At 37.3% G+C, this 19,637-nt stretch overlaps 1 protein-coding gene across 1 annotated transcript in view; it reads right to left on the bottom strand.

Moving 5' to 3' along the window:
- LOC145676491 (GATOR1 complex protein NPRL2-like) overlaps nucleotides 1–9,427 on the bottom strand; it is a gene marked incomplete at its 3' end in the record, with an annotated part of 52,330 nt that extends 42,903 nt beyond the window's left edge. Inside the window, 1 exon segment of the mRNA XM_081747295.1 lies at nucleotides 9,076–9,427. Coding sequence (XP_081603421.1) covers nucleotides 9,076–9,183 — 108 coding nt within the window.
- Nucleotides 9,428–19,637: the final 10,210 nt, after the last annotated feature.

The following is a 19,637-nucleotide window of genomic DNA, read 5'->3' as shown; positions in this document are numbered from 1 at the left end:
TTAGTAGAGTGACATTTATTGTAACATGTATAAGTTAATGCAATTTTATTTCTTAACAAAAACTGGTAATAATTAGAGAATGCACATGGCAAGTGATAGTTTCTTTGTGACAAGATGAAAATGACTGAAATGTAGGCTCTCAAAACATTTTACACCAGAAAATGTTTAATTAAAATATCCCCTACCAGAAGACCGGTTGAGAAAAATCTGCATTAGCTTTAAATATCCTAATGTAGGAATACTATACAGGGGTGAACCTTAATTAAACCGACAAACTTCGGGAAATGATTCTCGGCACCCAAACAAGAAAAAAAAAATCCTCTTTAACTCTTCTCCAGGACGCATAGTTCCCGAGCTAAAAGGTGCCGAAAGTGTGGAAAAATGAACTTCCGACGCCCATATTTCCAAAATTATCCAAAGTAGAGAGTGCTGCTTAAAATCTCACAAAGGAAATCATATGTTCAGAACAGATGAGACTTCCTTAAAGAGATAATAAGCTACACTCTCTACGTTGGATAGGTTTGGAAATATAGACCTCGGAAGTTCATTTTTCCACACTTTTGGCACCTTGTAGCCCCAAAACTATGTACCGTGGAGAAAAGTTAGAGGATTTTTTTTCTTGTTTCGGGCTCGGGAATCACCTCCCGAAGTTTATCGGTTTGGTTAAGATTTACCCTGTATGATAGTAAATTTCCGTCAAAAACATTACTTCAAATAAACTACTATTATAGTAGTAGCACGTAAGTGTTGATGAACAATGACAAAAATGGCGGGAAAACAGCTTACTCACCACTAAGTTAGGGGATAAAATACCACAAGAGTATTTTACTACAAGCACTCCCCTTTAAAGCACTCTTGCAGTATTTTATGCTAAGTACTGGTAGGACTTAGCGGTGAGTAAGCTATTTTCCCGCCATTTTTGTCAAACTAGTATTAGTTTAGAAGTAAAAAGAAAATGATCATATATAATACAAATTCTTAACGCAAAGTAGTCCATATTGTTAAACGTTACTGCACATTCTTCTTGGATGGGGACTGGCCATCAGTTATATTTTATTTAAAAATGTATTGTTGAAAATGTTATGGAACCACGCACATTATATGAACAAATATAGAAAACAACTTTCACAGTGAACAGTTTTTGACATTTAACTTCTAGAGTTCAACATCCCTTTTAACTTTTTCTCCTGTTCTTCCAATGCATCTACTTCTGCTTCGGCGTCAGTTATTCTTTTCTTCTTTTTCTCCTGTTCTTCCAATGCATCTACTTCTGCTTCGGCGTCAGTTATTCTTTTCTTCTTTAATTCCAACTCTTTTCTTCTTATTATCTTTCTTTTCTCGAGCTGCGCTGCTCTGTCTTCTTTTTCACCGCGGTCTTTCAGATATTCATTTCTTCTGCTTGATGCATTCCTCACATACTAGATCATACTCTTTGTGATATTCATATTACGTATGTCATCAGCAACACGCACAGCATCTAATACACTTCTCTGGGCAATCAAGCACCCCTCTTGGAGATTTTCAACAATCCACTCTTTGGTAATGGAGAAACTCCTTTCCACTGCTGCGTTGCTATGGAAAAGTGCACATATCTTATGCATGAATGTTTTAAACGCATTGGAGACACCTTCTTTATTTAACAGATCATGGAGAAAAACTTCTAATCTGTCATTTTTGTGACTGAAATTTGACAGTTTTCGTGCTGTGTCTTGGTCTGAACAAAATTTTAAATATTCCCGTTTCATCATATCAGCATTTACAGGTGTTATTTGCTCCTTCTCGACAAATGTCTCTAGGGCAAGTCTGATACGTGATTCACGAAGGGTTTCGTTGGTCATAGTTTCTGTAGACAAGCAATTTGCGGCTCTTGTTACACGTATTTTCAAGGACATTTTAGCATAAGTTTTTTACACAGTTCCTGCAAGAATCTTCTGCATTCTTTCTTCAAGTTCAATATATCAACATAAGTCACTCCTTTAAGCGATGTCACCGCAGAAAATCCATCATAAACTAGATTAAGTGGTTTTAAGATGTCCTTATCAAAAACATCTATTGTTTTTCTTTTCTTTTTTTTTTTTTAAGTTTTAGCTACTTTTAAGACATCATCTTTCACGAAACTGCTTAGCAAACTACGAATCAACGTGTTTATGTCATTCCATAGAAACGGTAGTAATGGAATGTCTGTTTGGTACTTAATGAGGAATTCTTCTAGTTCTACAGATACGGACTGAAGGAAGCCTAATCTAGCAGGCAACAGTACATCAGAGATGTGGACTTTTACTTTAGAGAAGTTTAATGTTTCAAGAGGTTTTGTTTTCACTGCATCAACATAAACTTTTAAGGCAGGAATCATAGTTATGGCACGGTTGATAACTTTAGAATTCTCCACCCACCTAATAGAACAAAATTTAAGAGGGAAAACTGCTATTCCAGATGTTGCCATGAGATCTGCTCTTCTTGAAGGGAAGTCCTTGAATAAATAGTACAACGCTCTCAAAAACTCTGTCACATTCCAACCAGCTTTGGTATGGGCAGTCTTAAAAGCCCCATTAACAATATGTAAAGAGCATGTTCCTGTCTCCAAAAGCTGTGGACCTTCACTATTTTCTTCACTCAGGCCTTCAAATCACTCAGAAATTTTAAATTAACGTTGGGGCCATTAAGAGAAACCTGAAGTAACTTACAAAAATCGAGATACTTGTCCTTGAAAGTATTTATAAATGCACTTAACAAATCTTGGGCAGTAGTATATCCAAAGAATACTGATGTTAAATAGCGTGTTAAAACTTTATTTTCGTCACTGTGCCAGAAACGACCTATTAAGTCCATTTGATTTTTCTCTGAGATAGTGTTTAGGCTTTCGTCGAACGATACTGCAAAAAATTCACAATTTTGTAGTTCACGAAGTAACGTCTGTTGGGAATATGGACCGAATTCAAAAGTGATGACATAACCTATTTTGTCTTTGTGTAACTGCATATTTATAGCGACTTCCCACTTAGGAAACATTAAAAGAAACAAATCCGTTGCACTCGCTTGGCTTCTGGCCGATGCATGACTTGTAACTTTGTGTAATGTCCAGATTATTTCTGCTTTCGTCACTTGATCTTTGATAAGATAACTCTTTATTACACCACTAGTTTTTGCTGGGCTTTCATTCTTCTCCTGAACAACTGGAACAGATGATGTGCCAGTCACTGAACTGGAAGACGCTGTAGAATTTTTTGTCCAGAAAGGCCCCTTGTTAACACTGCTTGAGAACTTTACGATCGAACATTGTGCATTAAGAGCTTTAACAGCTATTTGATGTTTCTTTCCTTTTTCATGAGGTTTTAATGATCCAGCTCCCATATTTGAAATGTCAAAATCAGTTCTGCAAAGTTTACAACCTGCTTTAAATGGATCGTTGGACCTAATAACCCATTTCCACTGGCCTTTCCACGAGTCCTGGAATTTAGCTTTAATTTTCCCCATTCTAATGGCTGAAAAATAAAATGTTAATTGTTATTGTATAATAGGATTTATTGCAAGACTAATAAAATGTTAACCTAAATACAAAAAGTGATTCCGTTAAGATGTGGGCAATTTTACTTTTTTCCGGTGATACACTTTTCGGCCACCGGAAATGGTGTTCACTGCGACATCCGCGGGCTTGGACTCCTGTTAAAAAGCTTCGGCACAGGAGTATAAGCGGAATGTTGTTCCAGACCTGTCTACTACTCTTGCTACAGAAACATGTAAACCAATGTCTTCACAAACCAGCAAATAAGCTTGATTCATACTATGCAAATAAGCAGCAACTACAGAAAAAGCTTCTGGCTTGTATGCCAGTATCCCCAAGACACAAACTTAATAGATCATGAAATTTAACTTTTTCAATTACCTTACTCTCATCATCGGGGAATAATTTAACTCTTTTTTTAGTTACTATTATTCACAACGACCATGTCAAACAAATAAAATCTTATTCAGTCTCTTCTTGTACCCTCAACATACTTTCCAAAAACATTCACCGCCTGCACTCTGCTCACGTCTGTCTGTCTTTCTCAACTACGTCTCCACTGAATAAGTTACTATTGGCTTTTAACTTATGCTGTAGTATAACTTTCTTGCATTTTACAAAAATATACTTATTCCATAACAATCCCAAAAACAATATTTTAAAGACAATTGTAAAACTTCCAGGTTCCTCGTCCAATTCCAGGCTATTTCCAGGTTTTCCAGGTCCAAAAGTAAATTCCAGGTTTTCAAGGTTTTCCAGGTCAGTAGACACCCTGATGAAATGGTGGAATGAAGAAAGTGGGAGGAAACGGGAGGACCCCAAAGCCCACGAGCACGTTGTTTGTCCACCACAAACACCATACGGCGTGAGCTGGGATCGAAGCAACAACCCCAAGCACCGGAGGTGAACGCTCTACCACTGAGTCACCTCACCCCACACCGTGAGTTGAATGCGAATGGAGATAAATTGAAGATCACTTGTTGGTGTGGGTATATCCAACATACTACCTGATTGTGTCAGTTCAGTCACATTGTGAACTTGCGTAAGGACAGAGTGAACATAGGACGTCCACAGCGAGTCATAAGCGCGTGTATGCTGTAAGAGTTCAAACTGAGATCAAACGCCGCTGCAGCGGAGCAGAAGATATGCCAGGCCTTTGGTGAGGGTGTCGTGACTACGCGGAGAGTGCAGCGGTGGTTTACGCACCACGTGCCACAAGAAAGTAAAAAAAATATGTACAAAATGAAGATTTTCAGACAGTAACTGAGGCGAACAGTGGCCAGACACGTGAGACTACAATTCAATGAGTCGAGAAACCATTCGGCAGCCCTCCATCAACTTGGAAAGTACTACAAGTTGGGTCGATGGGTCCCACATGATTTAACTCCGGGCCAGAAGGCAACGCGAGCAGACACCTGTGTTTCTTTGCTGTCTGTAGCGGGTTCTGTACGAAGCTCCAGGGCGCCATCATTATCGGTTAGCATCCCATGAACCGGTACTAAAACAGCTGAAACCAGCACTGCAGCAGAAGGTCCTCCTGTGTGTTTGGTGGACTGCTCGCGGCATCGTGCATCAGGAACTGCTACCAGCTGGTCAGAGCATCAATACAACGGTGTATTGTCAGCAGTTGAGCCGTGTTCAAGAAAAACTCACCTCAAAACTCTGGAGGCAGCACTAATGAATCGCAAAGGGGTCCTACTGTTACAGGGGAACACTAAGCCGCACATGGCTAGGATGACCCGGGACGCCCTTCTACGCCTTGCATGGAAAACACTATTGCATTTGCCATACTCCCCACACATTACACTGTTGGATTATCACCTGTTCCATTTCTTGGACGATCACCGTAGAGGACGCCAGTTCAAATCCCTAGTAGAGGTACAAAATGCACTTGATACTTTCTTCGCTTCACGGCCCATTAAGTTCTACCGCGATGGAGTTCATGGCCTTCCAGAAGGTCGTCGATGTTGATGTGGACTTTTAGGAATTATTCATTGACTGTCTAGGATGTTAAAAAGTAGGTAACAAAGCGACTTTGATTTAGTTAATGAGTGATTCGAGAATAAAACAAAGTGTATCTGGATTCGCCTCTCCTTGTATTTTGAACTGTCTGTTTATTTGACGAGTACCGCTAGAATTTTGTATGATAACTGTCTGTTCTGCATTGTTGAATTTTGGATCATTTACGAGAATTTCGTAGTTCTTTAATTAATATATTTCCATGAACAGTGATAGCCGTGATAGGAAGCTAAAATTTGAGGAAACTCGAGTAATAAAACTTAAGATATGAATAGAATAAGGAAGATGGCGGGAAATGGAGGCGTGCTCGCACACGCCACGTTTACGTTCGCTGGCCAACAGTCTTAACTAACAAGTAAGAGTTTTCGAGTCTTTTCCAGTAGGAAAATGCTGGACAAGCACTATTAATATACATCCTCAGCGTTTCTTGCTTCCTCTTCCTTTTCGATTGTTATTTGCCCCCGATAACTTCAAACAAAAGATACAATTTCATTGGCCATCTGGCCTCCTTTCTCTTGAAAAAAAAAAAAAAAAAAAAAAAAAAAGTGTCTCCTCGGAACGCGGTTTCACAACTTTCTGTTGGAAGTTGCTCGCATATACCCTCCAACGATTTGAGGTATGTAAAAATGAATGCTTCCTGGTCCTTATTCTCTTTTTCGTTGCATTCCTGAAATTTGCCCTAGTACTTAATGTGAGCGTTTCCGCCTGGTACTTCTTTTTTTATTGCATTCTTGAAATTTGCCCTTGCACTTACGGTGTTTGTGTAGGAATATCTGTGTTTATACCGTATGGGAAGAATAATAATGTGCCCTTGTACTTAATGTATGACTACGTGTGGGGGAATTGAAAACACATATCGCATGTCCCATGCACGTGGATACTTCTTACTGTTGTACTACCTACAGAAATGATTGTATATCATGTACAACTGGTAAAAGAACACAGATTAAACCGAGATCACTCTGTATTCACACTCCATCACAACATAATCCACAACATAGTACAACAGTAAGAAGTATCCACGTGCACGGGAGATGAGAAGTTGCTTTTGTAAACTATTACACTACTTTCGATGTTCCAGGTACGTGTTAGGTGACACATTGATATTCGACGGTGGTGGGTGAAAAAGCGACAAAACTTTCTTGGTTACCTTTATAGTTTTAAAAGTTACACTAGGGTATTGTCGGCTTAGTTTAGAGAGAACTTAGCTTAGAGAAGTTTGGATCGATTTCATAAAAATAATCGAGTGTAATTTCTCATATCTGCGTAAGAAAATCAACTGAAGCGGGCACTGCAAAGTTTATTTCAGTGCTATATGAGCGCCAAACACTTGACAGGTCAAGTCCAGTCACACCATATTTTACAAAATTTACAGGTTAAATTCAATACTCCACATGGAAAGACGTGTTTATAAGGATAAATTTCTGTAGGTGGCAGTATTAGGCTAAATACTAAGTAATATAGTTGTATTCTACGCTTACAAGTGCCATACGATGGTAAAAGTAAGCGAGTACACATTAAAGATGACTGTATGATACACTATCTTCGAGCGACGAACAGTTACTTCTGTACAGTGTACCGCTGTATTTCATGTTTACAAGCGTAGCGTAAGCAGTGCGAGACCATTACACGTTCTACAGAAAACTTGTGATACTGTGAAAGACCAACGTTTTCACTACCGGTACCCTTACTTATGCGTAAACCCACCTTAGCTGTCGCGCATGCTTCTTTCGGATGCACCTGCGCGGCCCTATCAGCCCTGCACATTTCCGCTTATGTTTAGCAGAAGGAGTCCAGCAATTGTTCCTAAAAAGTGTAACAATTTCGGTAGTTTGTTCAGATTAGGTCAGGTTAGTTTAGTTTATGTTTAGCGACCTACATTATGTTAGTGTTTAATAATGGAGGGCCAACACTTCTTGAAGACAGAAAACAACGTGCCCTGCGGGGCTCTAACCCGCATAGACTCGCTAACGCTCGATCGGCAATATTGTCTGAATTAAATGTTAAACCTAACCTAACAAAATGTGAATAGAACATCGCAAAAAAAAAAAAAGTTAAAAACCTAGTCCCCCCACAGTTTAACACTAGTCGTCTAGCATAATCTTCCGAAAGAAAATGATAGAATCTCGCTCATTTCTGGATTCGGTCACGTTATGTTAGGTCCAAGTACTTGCATCATTCATTTCTCCTGTAAATTTTGCGTTTTTTACGGGTTCCTGGGCCCTTCTGTTAAACATAATCCCACTTTCCTCACTCGGTTAAATAGCATTTGCCAGAGTAGTTGTTTCACATTCTATAGTTTTATTACATATGTCTGGACGCTGTATTTATACGAAAATTGTAAAAGAATTTAACAACTACTTTGTTAAATTTAATTTATCTTAAGTCGGGTATTCTCGAGTCGCCAGCAGAAATGTTTTGAAGACGATAATAAAATTAGTGAAATAACTATAGGGTTATGTCGCACACATGGGGGCCAAAATTATGTGGAAAAAAGTGTACAGGAGAAATCATTCCATGTTACGAAAAGGGGGTTAAGTTCCAAAGTTGGGCGTGAGTTTCCAGCAATTTTTTTTTTTTTTTTTTTTTTTTAAATTTACAGGAAAGATATGGATAATTTGATCGTTTGTGTGCTTTGTGATATATGAGAGTCTCGAAAAATCTGTTGTTATATATAAGCGGCTATAAACATGGGACTATACGGCGAGCGGAGGGAACTACTTGGTGCAAGGTAACCGAACAGTTGCATTGTGGGAAAGAAACGAGCATTCATGTTATCAACATGGCGAATGTACAAAGGCAATTAACTAACAGTTTTAACATTTGTGAAGCAATACGTTGATAACGAGCAAAATCTTTTAAGTTTGTGAAGAGCACGGATTAATGAACCTAATAACAAATTGCAGAAAGAGTGCAAAGAAGATAACAGCGAAAAAACGTGGCGAAAGCGGACGCCCAACTTCGGAATAAATGCCCGAAAAGGTAATTGAATAACCTAACCTAGCCTGAATGAAAATTTACCAGGAAGTAACAAATTTTGGTAATAAATGCTGGCCCCCCATCTCTCCGACATATGCCGAATTATTTTTCAACATTTCGTGTGCCTAAACTTCACCTGCACATAGCTAGTTCCCTATATTAGATGTGGAAGCGGTCCATGTTCCGTTAAGGGGGTCCAAAACTACACTGGACCCCCTTAAGCTAACCTAACCTAATATAACGTTATATTATGTAATCGAAAATCAATAGAAAGAAGTGGTGTCAAAGACACTAGACCCCCTTAACGGAACATTGACCGTGGAAGCATCTTCAAGCGGGAAGGTTCTAGAACACAGGTCTCCCCCATATAGGTTAGTACCTAGGATGGTTCCTTTCTGTACCAAAGTTTAATATTTAATTCAAATAGTATTGCCGATCGAACGTCAGCGAGGGAAGGCGGGTTAGAGCCCCGGAGGGCACGATGTTTTCAGTCTTTATTACAGCTAAATGGGAAAGAGGACCTGTGTTCTAGAACCTTGCCTCTTCAAGTAGTGTTATTCAAGGAAAAACAGTACCTGGCAAGTGATCTGTGGGCCAGCTGTCGGATGAAATTCACATAAAAATATACATCTGATGGGTCCTTCTCGCCCACATCCTTCGAAAAATTTAGAATCCTCCTCCATGATTAGTTTCCTGTATATTTAGATTGTACTTTAATAGTATATATTATGCGCATTTTCCATATCTTGTAAGTGAATTACAAAACAGATCATATTCCAGCGGATAATAAGATGTATTTTACATTTTCTCTATTGTCTCGTAGTACCGGGCCAACAACTGTTTCGATTGAGTGCACTTGACAGAGGTGACATCTTGTGGGTGTGTTAAGTCGGTCTTCCTTCTTTCCTTTCTTCCATCCGTCGAACTATAGCAAGTTGAGAATCTAAAAGCATAACTTGTTGTAGACATTTTGTAACGGTTTGCGTTAACGTAACGCAAAATTGGCAATTTAGTTTGTGATAATTGGCGTAGTAGTACAATGACTTATGATACTTTTTGTGTTGTGTTTCTGTATGCATAATTTTCGAAAGTTTAATACGGAATGACCCTCTATGATCTGAAGATTGTCTTCATACTATAAGTAAAAGCGAATCATTACTTTATCCCCTTCCTCCTGAAAGCCATTCGAAGAACGCAGTGCGATTTTCATAATATTGCTTACTGAGTATTATCTTAAGTTGAAGCTAGAATCATAACTGATTTTTTAAAATTGTATTTACTTTTGGAGTTCCTCAATACTTGTTACTTTTTCTTTATGTTGATGATTGTTTTGATATGCCTGAATTAAAAGTCGATACCTCCATCCTGTAAAAAGTGTAAAATATATTTGATTATTGGCCAATTATATCTTGCCAAAAGTTGATTAATAGAGTGAGAATCAAATCCGAGATTTCTGCATATATTTTGAAACAATTCATTTTGTTTATCATTATAGATTTGACATTGAAATATATGATTGAGTGTTCATGGATCTTCTCGTTTTTCTCATTTGAAATAATTTAGCGGAATTGACTGCAGTTCGAAACAAAATTCCGTAAAATCATACTATTTTTGGTCTCATCCAATATTTAATGAATTTTCGTTTTTCTTTCTATTTTCCAGATACTGAAAATTATGATTTACCTGCTTAAGTAATGTTATGCGTTTCAATGATGAAGATTTTGTTTGTACTTCTCGTTTATGATGTATTTGTAATGGGGCGTTTACACTTGGTCGATTTAGTCGCACGACTAAATCGACTCGCTGCATTTGCCACTAAATCGAAGAAACTAGGCCGAATCAGATCGATGGATGTGTTCAATTATTTCAACCACAGAAAATAGAACGTCTTTTAATTCAGTTGCCAGTCGATTAGTCGCTTTCGATCAACAAGCGATTAAGTTGAATTCCCGTTTATACGGTCGATTAAGTTGAAAGTGACGTCAATTCAACTGAATCGAACGCAAATCGACTAAGTGTAAACGCCCCATTACTGTGATTAGAGATCTGGATAAGGTAGACTTGTCCATCTGTTTATTAGCTGCAAGTACACAATAGAATTATCTTTAATGTCTGCATGTACAGGGGGGTCATTTAGGGGGGCATGGAGGAGCATTTGCCCCCCCCCCTGAGTTTGAGATGTATATAGATTTTATCAATAGAATAGTAGTAAATCAGTGAGAAACGCGAAATTTTACTATCAGGGAGTCTTGTCCCCCCAGCAAAATCTGAAATGACGCTCTTGTGCATGTGATTTAAAGAAAATAAGTCTTTTGAAAGAGAAGTTAGCACACTGAGAGAATACGTGCATATTCAAGCTATTGATAGAAATCAAGATAGCGGATGACATAGATGAGTACACAAGCTTCAAACTTAGCTTCTTTTTTTTTTTTTTAAATCAACTTTCTAAAAATCTTACTTTTAGACATTTTTTTTTTTTTTTTAGTTTGATACAATCTTTAACTCATTTTGAACAATTTATTTTGTCTGCCACCATTACCTCTTATTCATTACATTTTTTATAGTGCACTTCATGTTAACAAGCTATTCGCCTCATGGCCGGGTCATTTTGGTACAGTTCATTCTGTAAATTTTAAAACAATTCCAATATCAGAACAGGGGGCTCAGTGGTAGAGCGCTTGCCTCTGGTGCACCGGGGTCTCTGCTTCGATCCTCGGCCAAACAACTTTGTGCTGGGCAACTTCGTGTCCATGGGATTTCTCGGGATACTCCTCCCCCACATTTCTAATCCACCAATTCTTCCATCATCATTCACTTGTTTTAATCATCCCTCTCCTTTAGCCTAATAGGAATAATAGTGGGATGTTAAACTGAAAAATTTCATTTCAATATCACAACAATTTTGGTGATAAAATCTACATGATTCTTTGGCCGCGCCTCTATTGTTTAATAAACGACAATGTTATATAGGATAAATAGCTATTGATATTGTGTGGTTTTAAGTGAACAACAAAGTTAATCTTATTGCAAATCTTAGCCTTCAAATATAGATGTTATCACAAATCTATATTTCATGATATTCCTATTTAAAATATACACTGTTGCTCCAACATTTTGATCGGTTGTTTTAGTTGCATATGTATAAATCAATAGAGTCTGAAGAAGGTTGTTGAATATGGTTATTTCCAGACTCGGAATAATGAGATTAGTGGTAGTAGTCAGGGGTGCCCACAAAGGGGGGCGTTGTCGCAAACTGCGTCATTGAAATATTTGGAGGGGTTAAAAATCTATATAAATATGTTTGAGGTGGTGTAAAAATTAATCGAAAAGTTTTTTTTTCATGGAAGAACTCCAACGGATAAACAATTGAGGGGGGGTTGGGCACCACTGTAGTATTTACATGATAGTTTCATGAGAAGCAATGTAGTTGAGGAATTTTATGTAATTTGAATACATTTTTTTTCTTTGCTATGCAAGTCATATTCTTTTAGTACCGTGACATGGGAATACCTTAAATCCTGGGGATACTTTGATCAAAACTTCCAAAGTGAATAGAAAGTCATCTAGCGGCACCAATTCACAATATATCGTAATTATTTCTGCGAATGTGAAAGCCCTGAGAATCACATCATGTACTGACTGCACAGCTGTCGAACAGTTTGCACGTGTCCCTACGAGGAACTACTTTATCTCCAGTGAAAATACATATAAATTTGTAAGCGTAACTAACGTCTGCAAAACTTCCCACCTGCAGAGATATGTGTAAAATATATACCAATTAAATTGAGTATAATTGTGTTTGGTAGCTCTGGGAGTATAGAAAAAAAAACACAAATGCAAAATGTATGTGCTCATATATGTTATAGAAAATATTAAAATTGGAGGGGTAACTTTGATCACACCATAGGGGCAACATTGAACAAAGAGTAGTAGCACGTGCTACACATACTCACGATCACAACTGAACGTGACATTAGCAGTCAAGATAAATTTAATAAATGGACTCCGAACATGTGGGATATATCCCACTGATCGTGAACAAGTGTTTAACAGATTGCCCAGAGAACATGCTGCAGAAGATCCCATCCATAGTGTCAAAGATGCTTTAACCACTCTTCTCAAAGACCATCAATTCGGTACCGGTACGTCAAGAAAACTACCCAGAAAGAAGAGAAGAGTGGATGTTGCATCTGGATGTAGCATATCAATAGCTGTAATTTCACCAAAAGGAGAGACAGAGAGCAACGGCACCACTGATTTGCCTAGGATAAAAGAGCATCCCTTGTCCGGAGATGTCGCATACTCAACATTTGTCTCCCAGCAGCCAACATCATATGTTTATGAAATTGGTGAGTATATTGTAGCAAAGTTTGCTCCTCAGCGAGGAAAAAAAAAAAAAAAACTTACAAATATTTGGGTCAAATAACAGATACTGAACCCGAAATAATCGTCGTAGGTCTCAAAAGAATAGGCGTAAATAAAAGACAGTTCAAGCTTGTTGCTGATTATGTCTGCGTCATTAGGGGTTTGTATGAGACAAGATTTGTGGCTGTCTCGTCTCGAAAATGTGCTGTAAAAGTGATGTATCTACTCGAAAAATGTATATTTCTCTATTGGAAGAGTCGTGTCTCGACTCGAATTTTGTCAGGAAAATCCTGACTCGACTCGTCTCGTGCGCATCCAACCAGACGATATAGTTGAGGTCCTTTCGAACCCTTCTCCTGATGTAAACTTCAATGGGAACATATATTATGTTTTTCCTATGGATGTCCAAGTGATTGAAGTTTCAAGTTTTTTTTTTTTCACTTTTCTTAGTTTTCTTCTTTTGTTTGCCATGTTTTGTGTTACGTACTTTGAGTGAGGAGCGAAATCAGTAAATGGAACTACAAGCTATATGATCATCTCATCATGTTTTACTGTTTAGTATCGTTATATGTTTCTAGCTCTCGAACCATCCAATTGTGCCATATTGCAGCTACATTCTCACTATATACAGATCCTACATATTTGCAATGTCATTTCTTTGGTTATTTACTATCTCCAACTCTTACATATGAACCTACGATATACTAACGGACATTTCCTTTCCTTTGTCTAGCTTTTCTTTGATATTACATGACAAAATCAAGATTGATGAAAGTATCTCCACACCAAGTACAACTTTGATCACACACATTTCCTTCCTTTTCTCGGCAAGTACAAAACAATTGAAGGGCAAGGGGAAAAAACAAGGACTGTCCATGCGTGTGCTTTAACGGGTGCTTTGCCCTATCTGTTGATGACCCTTTGACTAGATATGCCATGCGTGCGTAGATGTAGAAATCTTCAAGGAAAGAGGAAAAAGATTTGACTAACCCTATTTATTTTCTACGCGGTTTTCAATATCAAAACGTAGTTTTCTCGAAAATACAGTTTTGTGACATTCCTTCTTTTTTCCCCCTTACCCTTCAATTTGACTTTACAATTACAGAATATGTAGATACAGCAAGTCCGATTTGTCATTTTTTTTTTTTTTTCTCGTTCTAATGCAGAAAGGTACGGAGATATTGACTTTTACAAATGAAATTATTATTTGTGAGAAAGTTGCTCCAAGACGCAACAATGACGACAGCTTTAATGGGAATGTTATCGGGATAAAAGTACAGCTAAAACACTACAAAGTTTAGTTTCATAAAGACATTTGTACTTTACCAATCTCGCATTGGTAATCTTAGAAATCTTGTAGAAATGAAGTGTTGTATAAATGAATTACTTGACACAGAAGTATATTATATATTTGAGTTTAATAGTCTTTCATTAAACCTTTAGGAAGTGTAGAGTGTTTAATAGAGCGTAGTGAATTTGCGTATGCAAGAAACATAATTCTCTCTCACTTACCTGCTGTTGATGAAGTAGATGGCTTCCATCTTATGAACATAGAAATGGTTTATCCTTGTATATCGGTGAATGAGACTAGGCCCGAAGTCCCTTGGATTTACTACTTATCCAATGGGACTTAGGTACAATGAGAATAGATGGTAGTTGAGAGTGTTTCTTCTCATAGGATAGATTGAGTTTAGAGTTTGCGTTGTGGACTTGCATTCTTATCTCTAAAAGGTTAAAGTGTTGGTCTACTAAAGCGTTTTTCACAGTCCTTTGCACCCTTCAAAAACAAACCGCATAACTTGAAGTGGAATCAATGCGCGCACTACTGTTTGCTGATTGGTGAAGAGGAAATTGTTTCGTCTGTTTCCCGCAATATTTCTGCTGCAGCACGTGCATGTATTTCTGCTACTGCGATGTGCAATACTCGTCTCACTCTCACACCATTGCCGTGATATAAGGCAAAATACTTAATACTGTATAATCCTCCCTCCTTTGAGAGCAACTGAACATTGTTATTTCTCTCCAAACTGTAATTATAGATGAAATTACAATGAGTTATATTAAATTATCAACTCAGCGATAAAGAGATGACGCTGGTATGTAACAGCAAGCATATTTATTATTATGGGAGATTATTTCTTTTTCATCTATTACCTAAATCATTACGCATATCCATGAAAAACAGATAGTACTTTTCCCCCTTAAGTGCAATTTATTGATGTGCTTTCTTACATTGTATAGCATGCGAATAAATACAAATACTAACTTCAGTACTACAAAGTAAGTAAATAAATATTCTATGAGAACATGAAAATTAGCTATTATAGGTCTTAATTTTCTTCAAGTGAATTGAACAACGTTGATATCGTTTGATAAAGTATTTGCTTTTCTTCTGCACTTACGGGCTTGCCTTGTTTATGTTTAACAGAATAACTCGGAGCAGCAGGTAACCTGCTGACTTCCTTGGGCGACATCTTTAAATTGTGGCGCGCACTTTGCGTGTTTTGTCATTTGTTGTAACAGTTTTCTCTTACAAATTCGATTTTGGTTCAAGATTTTGATCCCATATAGATACATACTTTGAGTCGGATCCTAAATGTTCTTACTGTGCCTTAACAAAACACTAATTACCATAATACATTGCATTTGTTGTGTACTATTTGCTCATGGAAGAATAAACTGTTATTAGTCTCACTTTCAGTGTTGCTAATTTATATTTATTTTTCAGTTTTTCACAAAGAATGGTTGTCAAACAGTTGTGTCATTTCACGAAAATGGGATAAGAAAATAAAAAAGAGAAATCAAGTGTACTCGCTGTTCTTATTGAAGATAATAAGTTCCTTGTTTTATTTCAGATTTGTGTTTGACCTTTCATTAGAGACAAGGAAATAGTCAATTTTTTAAAAAAAGAAGATTGAGGGGGATAGAGGGAAGTTAAAGAGGATAAAACCTGTTTTAATGATTCATTACAAAGTAATATGAGGCTATTTTTTTCAGTTATAATTTGTATATCGCCTTTTTAAACTGCGATCAGAATAAATGACCATTTAAGAGATGCAAAAACCGAATATTCGGTGCCAGAAATGAAATAATGTACAAAGGAATCTTAAACATTTAAGAATTTTATAATATTGGTTAGGAATGTGCATAACTTTAGAGTCTTATTTTTTTCTGGCTGCAGTGAAATTAAGAGGAGGTGCTATATGTATGTTAAATAATGTGTCTTTATTCCCATGTAGAATCTAAAAAGTTTCTTGGAATTTGTTCAATAACATGTCGATAGAGTCTTCATACTCTCATGACTGATATTAGTTTATGGCGTAACTTTTCTGTTAGATATCAAATGAAAGGATAAGTCACGAGTAGTGTTCGAAGTGGAAAAAAAAAAAAAAAACAGAGGTGGTATGTTTTATTAGAATTTTGACTCGACATACCAGATAGCTAAATGTTGAAATACAGTGAGAGTATGTTGCCTAAAAGATTGCATTTCTATTTACATACGGAGAACTTCTCTTTAGTTATGGGAAGGGGTGTGTGGAGAGACTTTGATCCCTCGCCAACAACTTTCTGAAAAAATAATAAAAATATCTCCTTATGTTGTATTATAGAGAATTATACACGAAAATATTCAAAAACCGAGTTTTTATATTAACAGTTTCCTGCGGGAAAACTCTCGGATCCCCCACTCGTAGGGATGCGCACGAGTCGAGACATGTCTCGAATCTCGACTCGACTCGACTCGAATTCGAGTCGAGATTCGAGTCGAGACACACTCTGTAAAATTCGAGACGAGTCGAGACAAACGTATTTCTCGACTCGAATTTTCGAGTCGAGTCTCGAGTCGAGTCGAGACAGCTGGTAAAAATCTCGACTCGACTCGAATGTCTCGAAAATTTTTCTATAATTTTTAATATTATTTTGAAGAAAGTGCTCGATCAGAAACACTCGGCACGAGAATTTCGGAAACTGCAGGACTTGTCAGGTGTTCGAGGAGTGCTATGGTGATTGTCTTCAGCAAGTGGCGAAACCAAGGGGAAAAGACGTCCAAATGTCGAGGGGTTGGGTGCCCCCACCTCATTACAGATGTCGAACGTCGTAGGCTGGGCAGACTGGTAAAACATAACAGGCGGCGAACTGCGTCGGAACTAAGATCAGAGTTTAATGCTGGGCAAAGTACAAGTGTGCCTGAACTAGTGTTGTCAAATTTCCGGAAATTTTGAACTTTTTTTAAAAAAAACATTTTTTTCGATTTTCCGGAAAAATTGAAAAAAATAAATATGTTTGTATTAGGTTAATTTTACTAGTAATGATATCTCTTTTCTTTTTTTCAAACACGCGAAAAATTTAAGTTCAAAAATTTCAACATTGCGAATATTAAAAAATAGCACTCGAAAATAAAACTATTCCAATTATTATCTATATATTAAAACACTAGATTTACGCGTATAGGTTTCTCCTCACAGAAAAGTTTATATGTTTGTCTCCTATCCTGTCAAAAATGAAATCTCAAACCCACAAGTGCTAGAAACGTGCCGTTTTCATTTGTCGATTCCAAATTTTATGTAAATTGTCCAGTTCTAATTGAATATTTTTATATAAAAAAACATGGCCATTAGTTCTTTATTACATTTATAGGGGTACACAAGAAGTACTGTGGGGGCGCGGTGACTCAGTGGTAGGGCGTTCACTTCCGGTGCATGGGGTCCCTGGTTCGATCCAAGATCGCGCCGTGTGGACTTTGTAGTGGACAAATACCATGCTCGTGGGTTTTCTCGGGGTTCTCCCGTTTCCTTCCACTTTCTTCATTCCACCATTTCATTCATTTCTCATCATCACCGTCTTCTTTAGCCTAACCGCCATATCCGTGGGACGTAAAACTAAAGATTTCATTTCACTAGAAGTACTGAAATTTCTGAAAAAGTAAAGCACCATACCCTACGAGTTATATATTCCAACATCACATAGTTGTATATAGGGGTTGTATGTCTGTCAGGCGTTTGTTTCATGGCCAATTGATAATGAAAACGAAGGATAACCATTTCTCCAGTCTAAGATTAATCTTCATTGTTTGGTAAGGGTTTTTTTCAATAAACACCGTTTATCACTGACATAATTAATTGTGTGTGTACTTTATTTACTTATTAAATAGTGCATGCAAATGCATACATACACGATATGGGCATTCAGTAAATGGATACTTGAATATTTGAATTCAATTATCTATACAAGCCGGCTACGAGTCTTTTGTCCAAACTACTCTTTGGGATGAGCTTCTTACCAGATGTGTAGCCTACCGAAGGACCACACATATGTTATCGAAACTATTGTGCTATTGTTTTTTTTTTATGCTTTGGCAGAAAGTTCTGTAGATATCGAAGCCCGCCAGTGAAGCCATATCTAGCATCTTGGTGCTAGATCTAGCATGATTCACTCCCATTTAGCATATAATATCTTGACTTTAGCATCTTGGCAAAATCTCATTCTTTCCTCTGGAGAACAGAAAAAGAACGAAAATTTAGATGGCTCACTGACCGTTGGGAATTATCCCTTAGTTGAAGCGATGGTTGGAGTAATAAAACCAGTTAGTATTTCCGCTGTTGTATTGTTGAATTCACAGAAATGTTCAAAAATAAGCAAAACGTGACTGTACAAGATGTTTACTTACCCATAGTTTTATTATTGTCAACTGAACCCTGAGTGTCTGGGATGTTTCAGTCCCTTCTCACTTTACAGCTTGAGAGGGGAGGGAGTATGACCGCTAAAAGAAATGCTTCAGTGCTGCGTCGGAAGCGGCATGTTTTGTATATATTTCTTAAAATGTTATCCATTCTTAAAGTATAAATTCCCCCTTCCTCCCCTGATTTTCTTTCCAATACAGAGAACCGACTCTTTAAATGAAGAAAGAACCCTGAACCCTCCCGAAAATGCAAAAATGAATGATGCGTACAAATAACAAATCTGTGGATGAATCAAATAATGCAGATACATGAGAAGATGATGACGAAGATAACAGTGCTTGATGCAGTGCAGTCTACCACATGTAAATAGATTTGAAGGATTCATATTTGTGTATGTGTACGTGTGTATGTACTTGTTTCTGAGTATTTATATGCGCGTGTGTCTTGTAATTGTTATATTAATATCCACTGGATTAAGTGAAAGTATAAAATTTATTTGATGACTGCCAAATTGACGTCACCTTGGTAAGTCATTATTTTTTAATATTTAGTAATATTAAATTAGATTATAGTTTAGCGTCGTTTTCAGGAGCAAAGCTCTACAAGACGTGAACCTATAGTTTAACGTCGGGTTTGAAACACATGAGCTCCTACCATGAATCGTTCGAGAAAGGCGCATACGCTAAGCACATAGCAACGGGGAGCTCAACATTTAGTGATATGTATATTAAGTTGTAAAATTGTATTCGTTTAATTTTCACTAATATAATCTTCACAATGTAAAGCATTCGCTAGGCACGTTATCTTGTTTAAAAACAAAAAGCCTATCTCTTATGTTTCCGTCTCGGGGTTGGACTGCGGGATGATAGAAATCCGAAAAAGATGTTTTTATTATATTTTGTACAGTAGATCTACTCCTTCATAATCTCCGTGTTTGATAAGAATGAACCTACCTGGCTCACGTATACGTAATATAACAAACCATGCATATTAAATGCAAGACTAATATAGCAAACATTGAAGATGCCCCCTAGAAAATTTTCTTCGACCGCCCATATCTGGAGGTACACAATTTCGCAACTCAGTGGATACGA

Source organism: Thermobia domestica, unplaced genomic scaffold (assembly GCF_964235325.1).
Source record: "Thermobia domestica unplaced genomic scaffold, izTheDome1.hap1.1 HAP1_SCAFFOLD_168, whole genome shotgun sequence".
NCBI classification, from domain to species: Eukaryota; Metazoa; Arthropoda; class Insecta; order Zygentoma; family Lepismatidae; genus Thermobia; species Thermobia domestica.
Note: the sequence above shows the minus strand (reverse complement) of the source record. Positions and strands in the feature narration are given on the sequence as shown.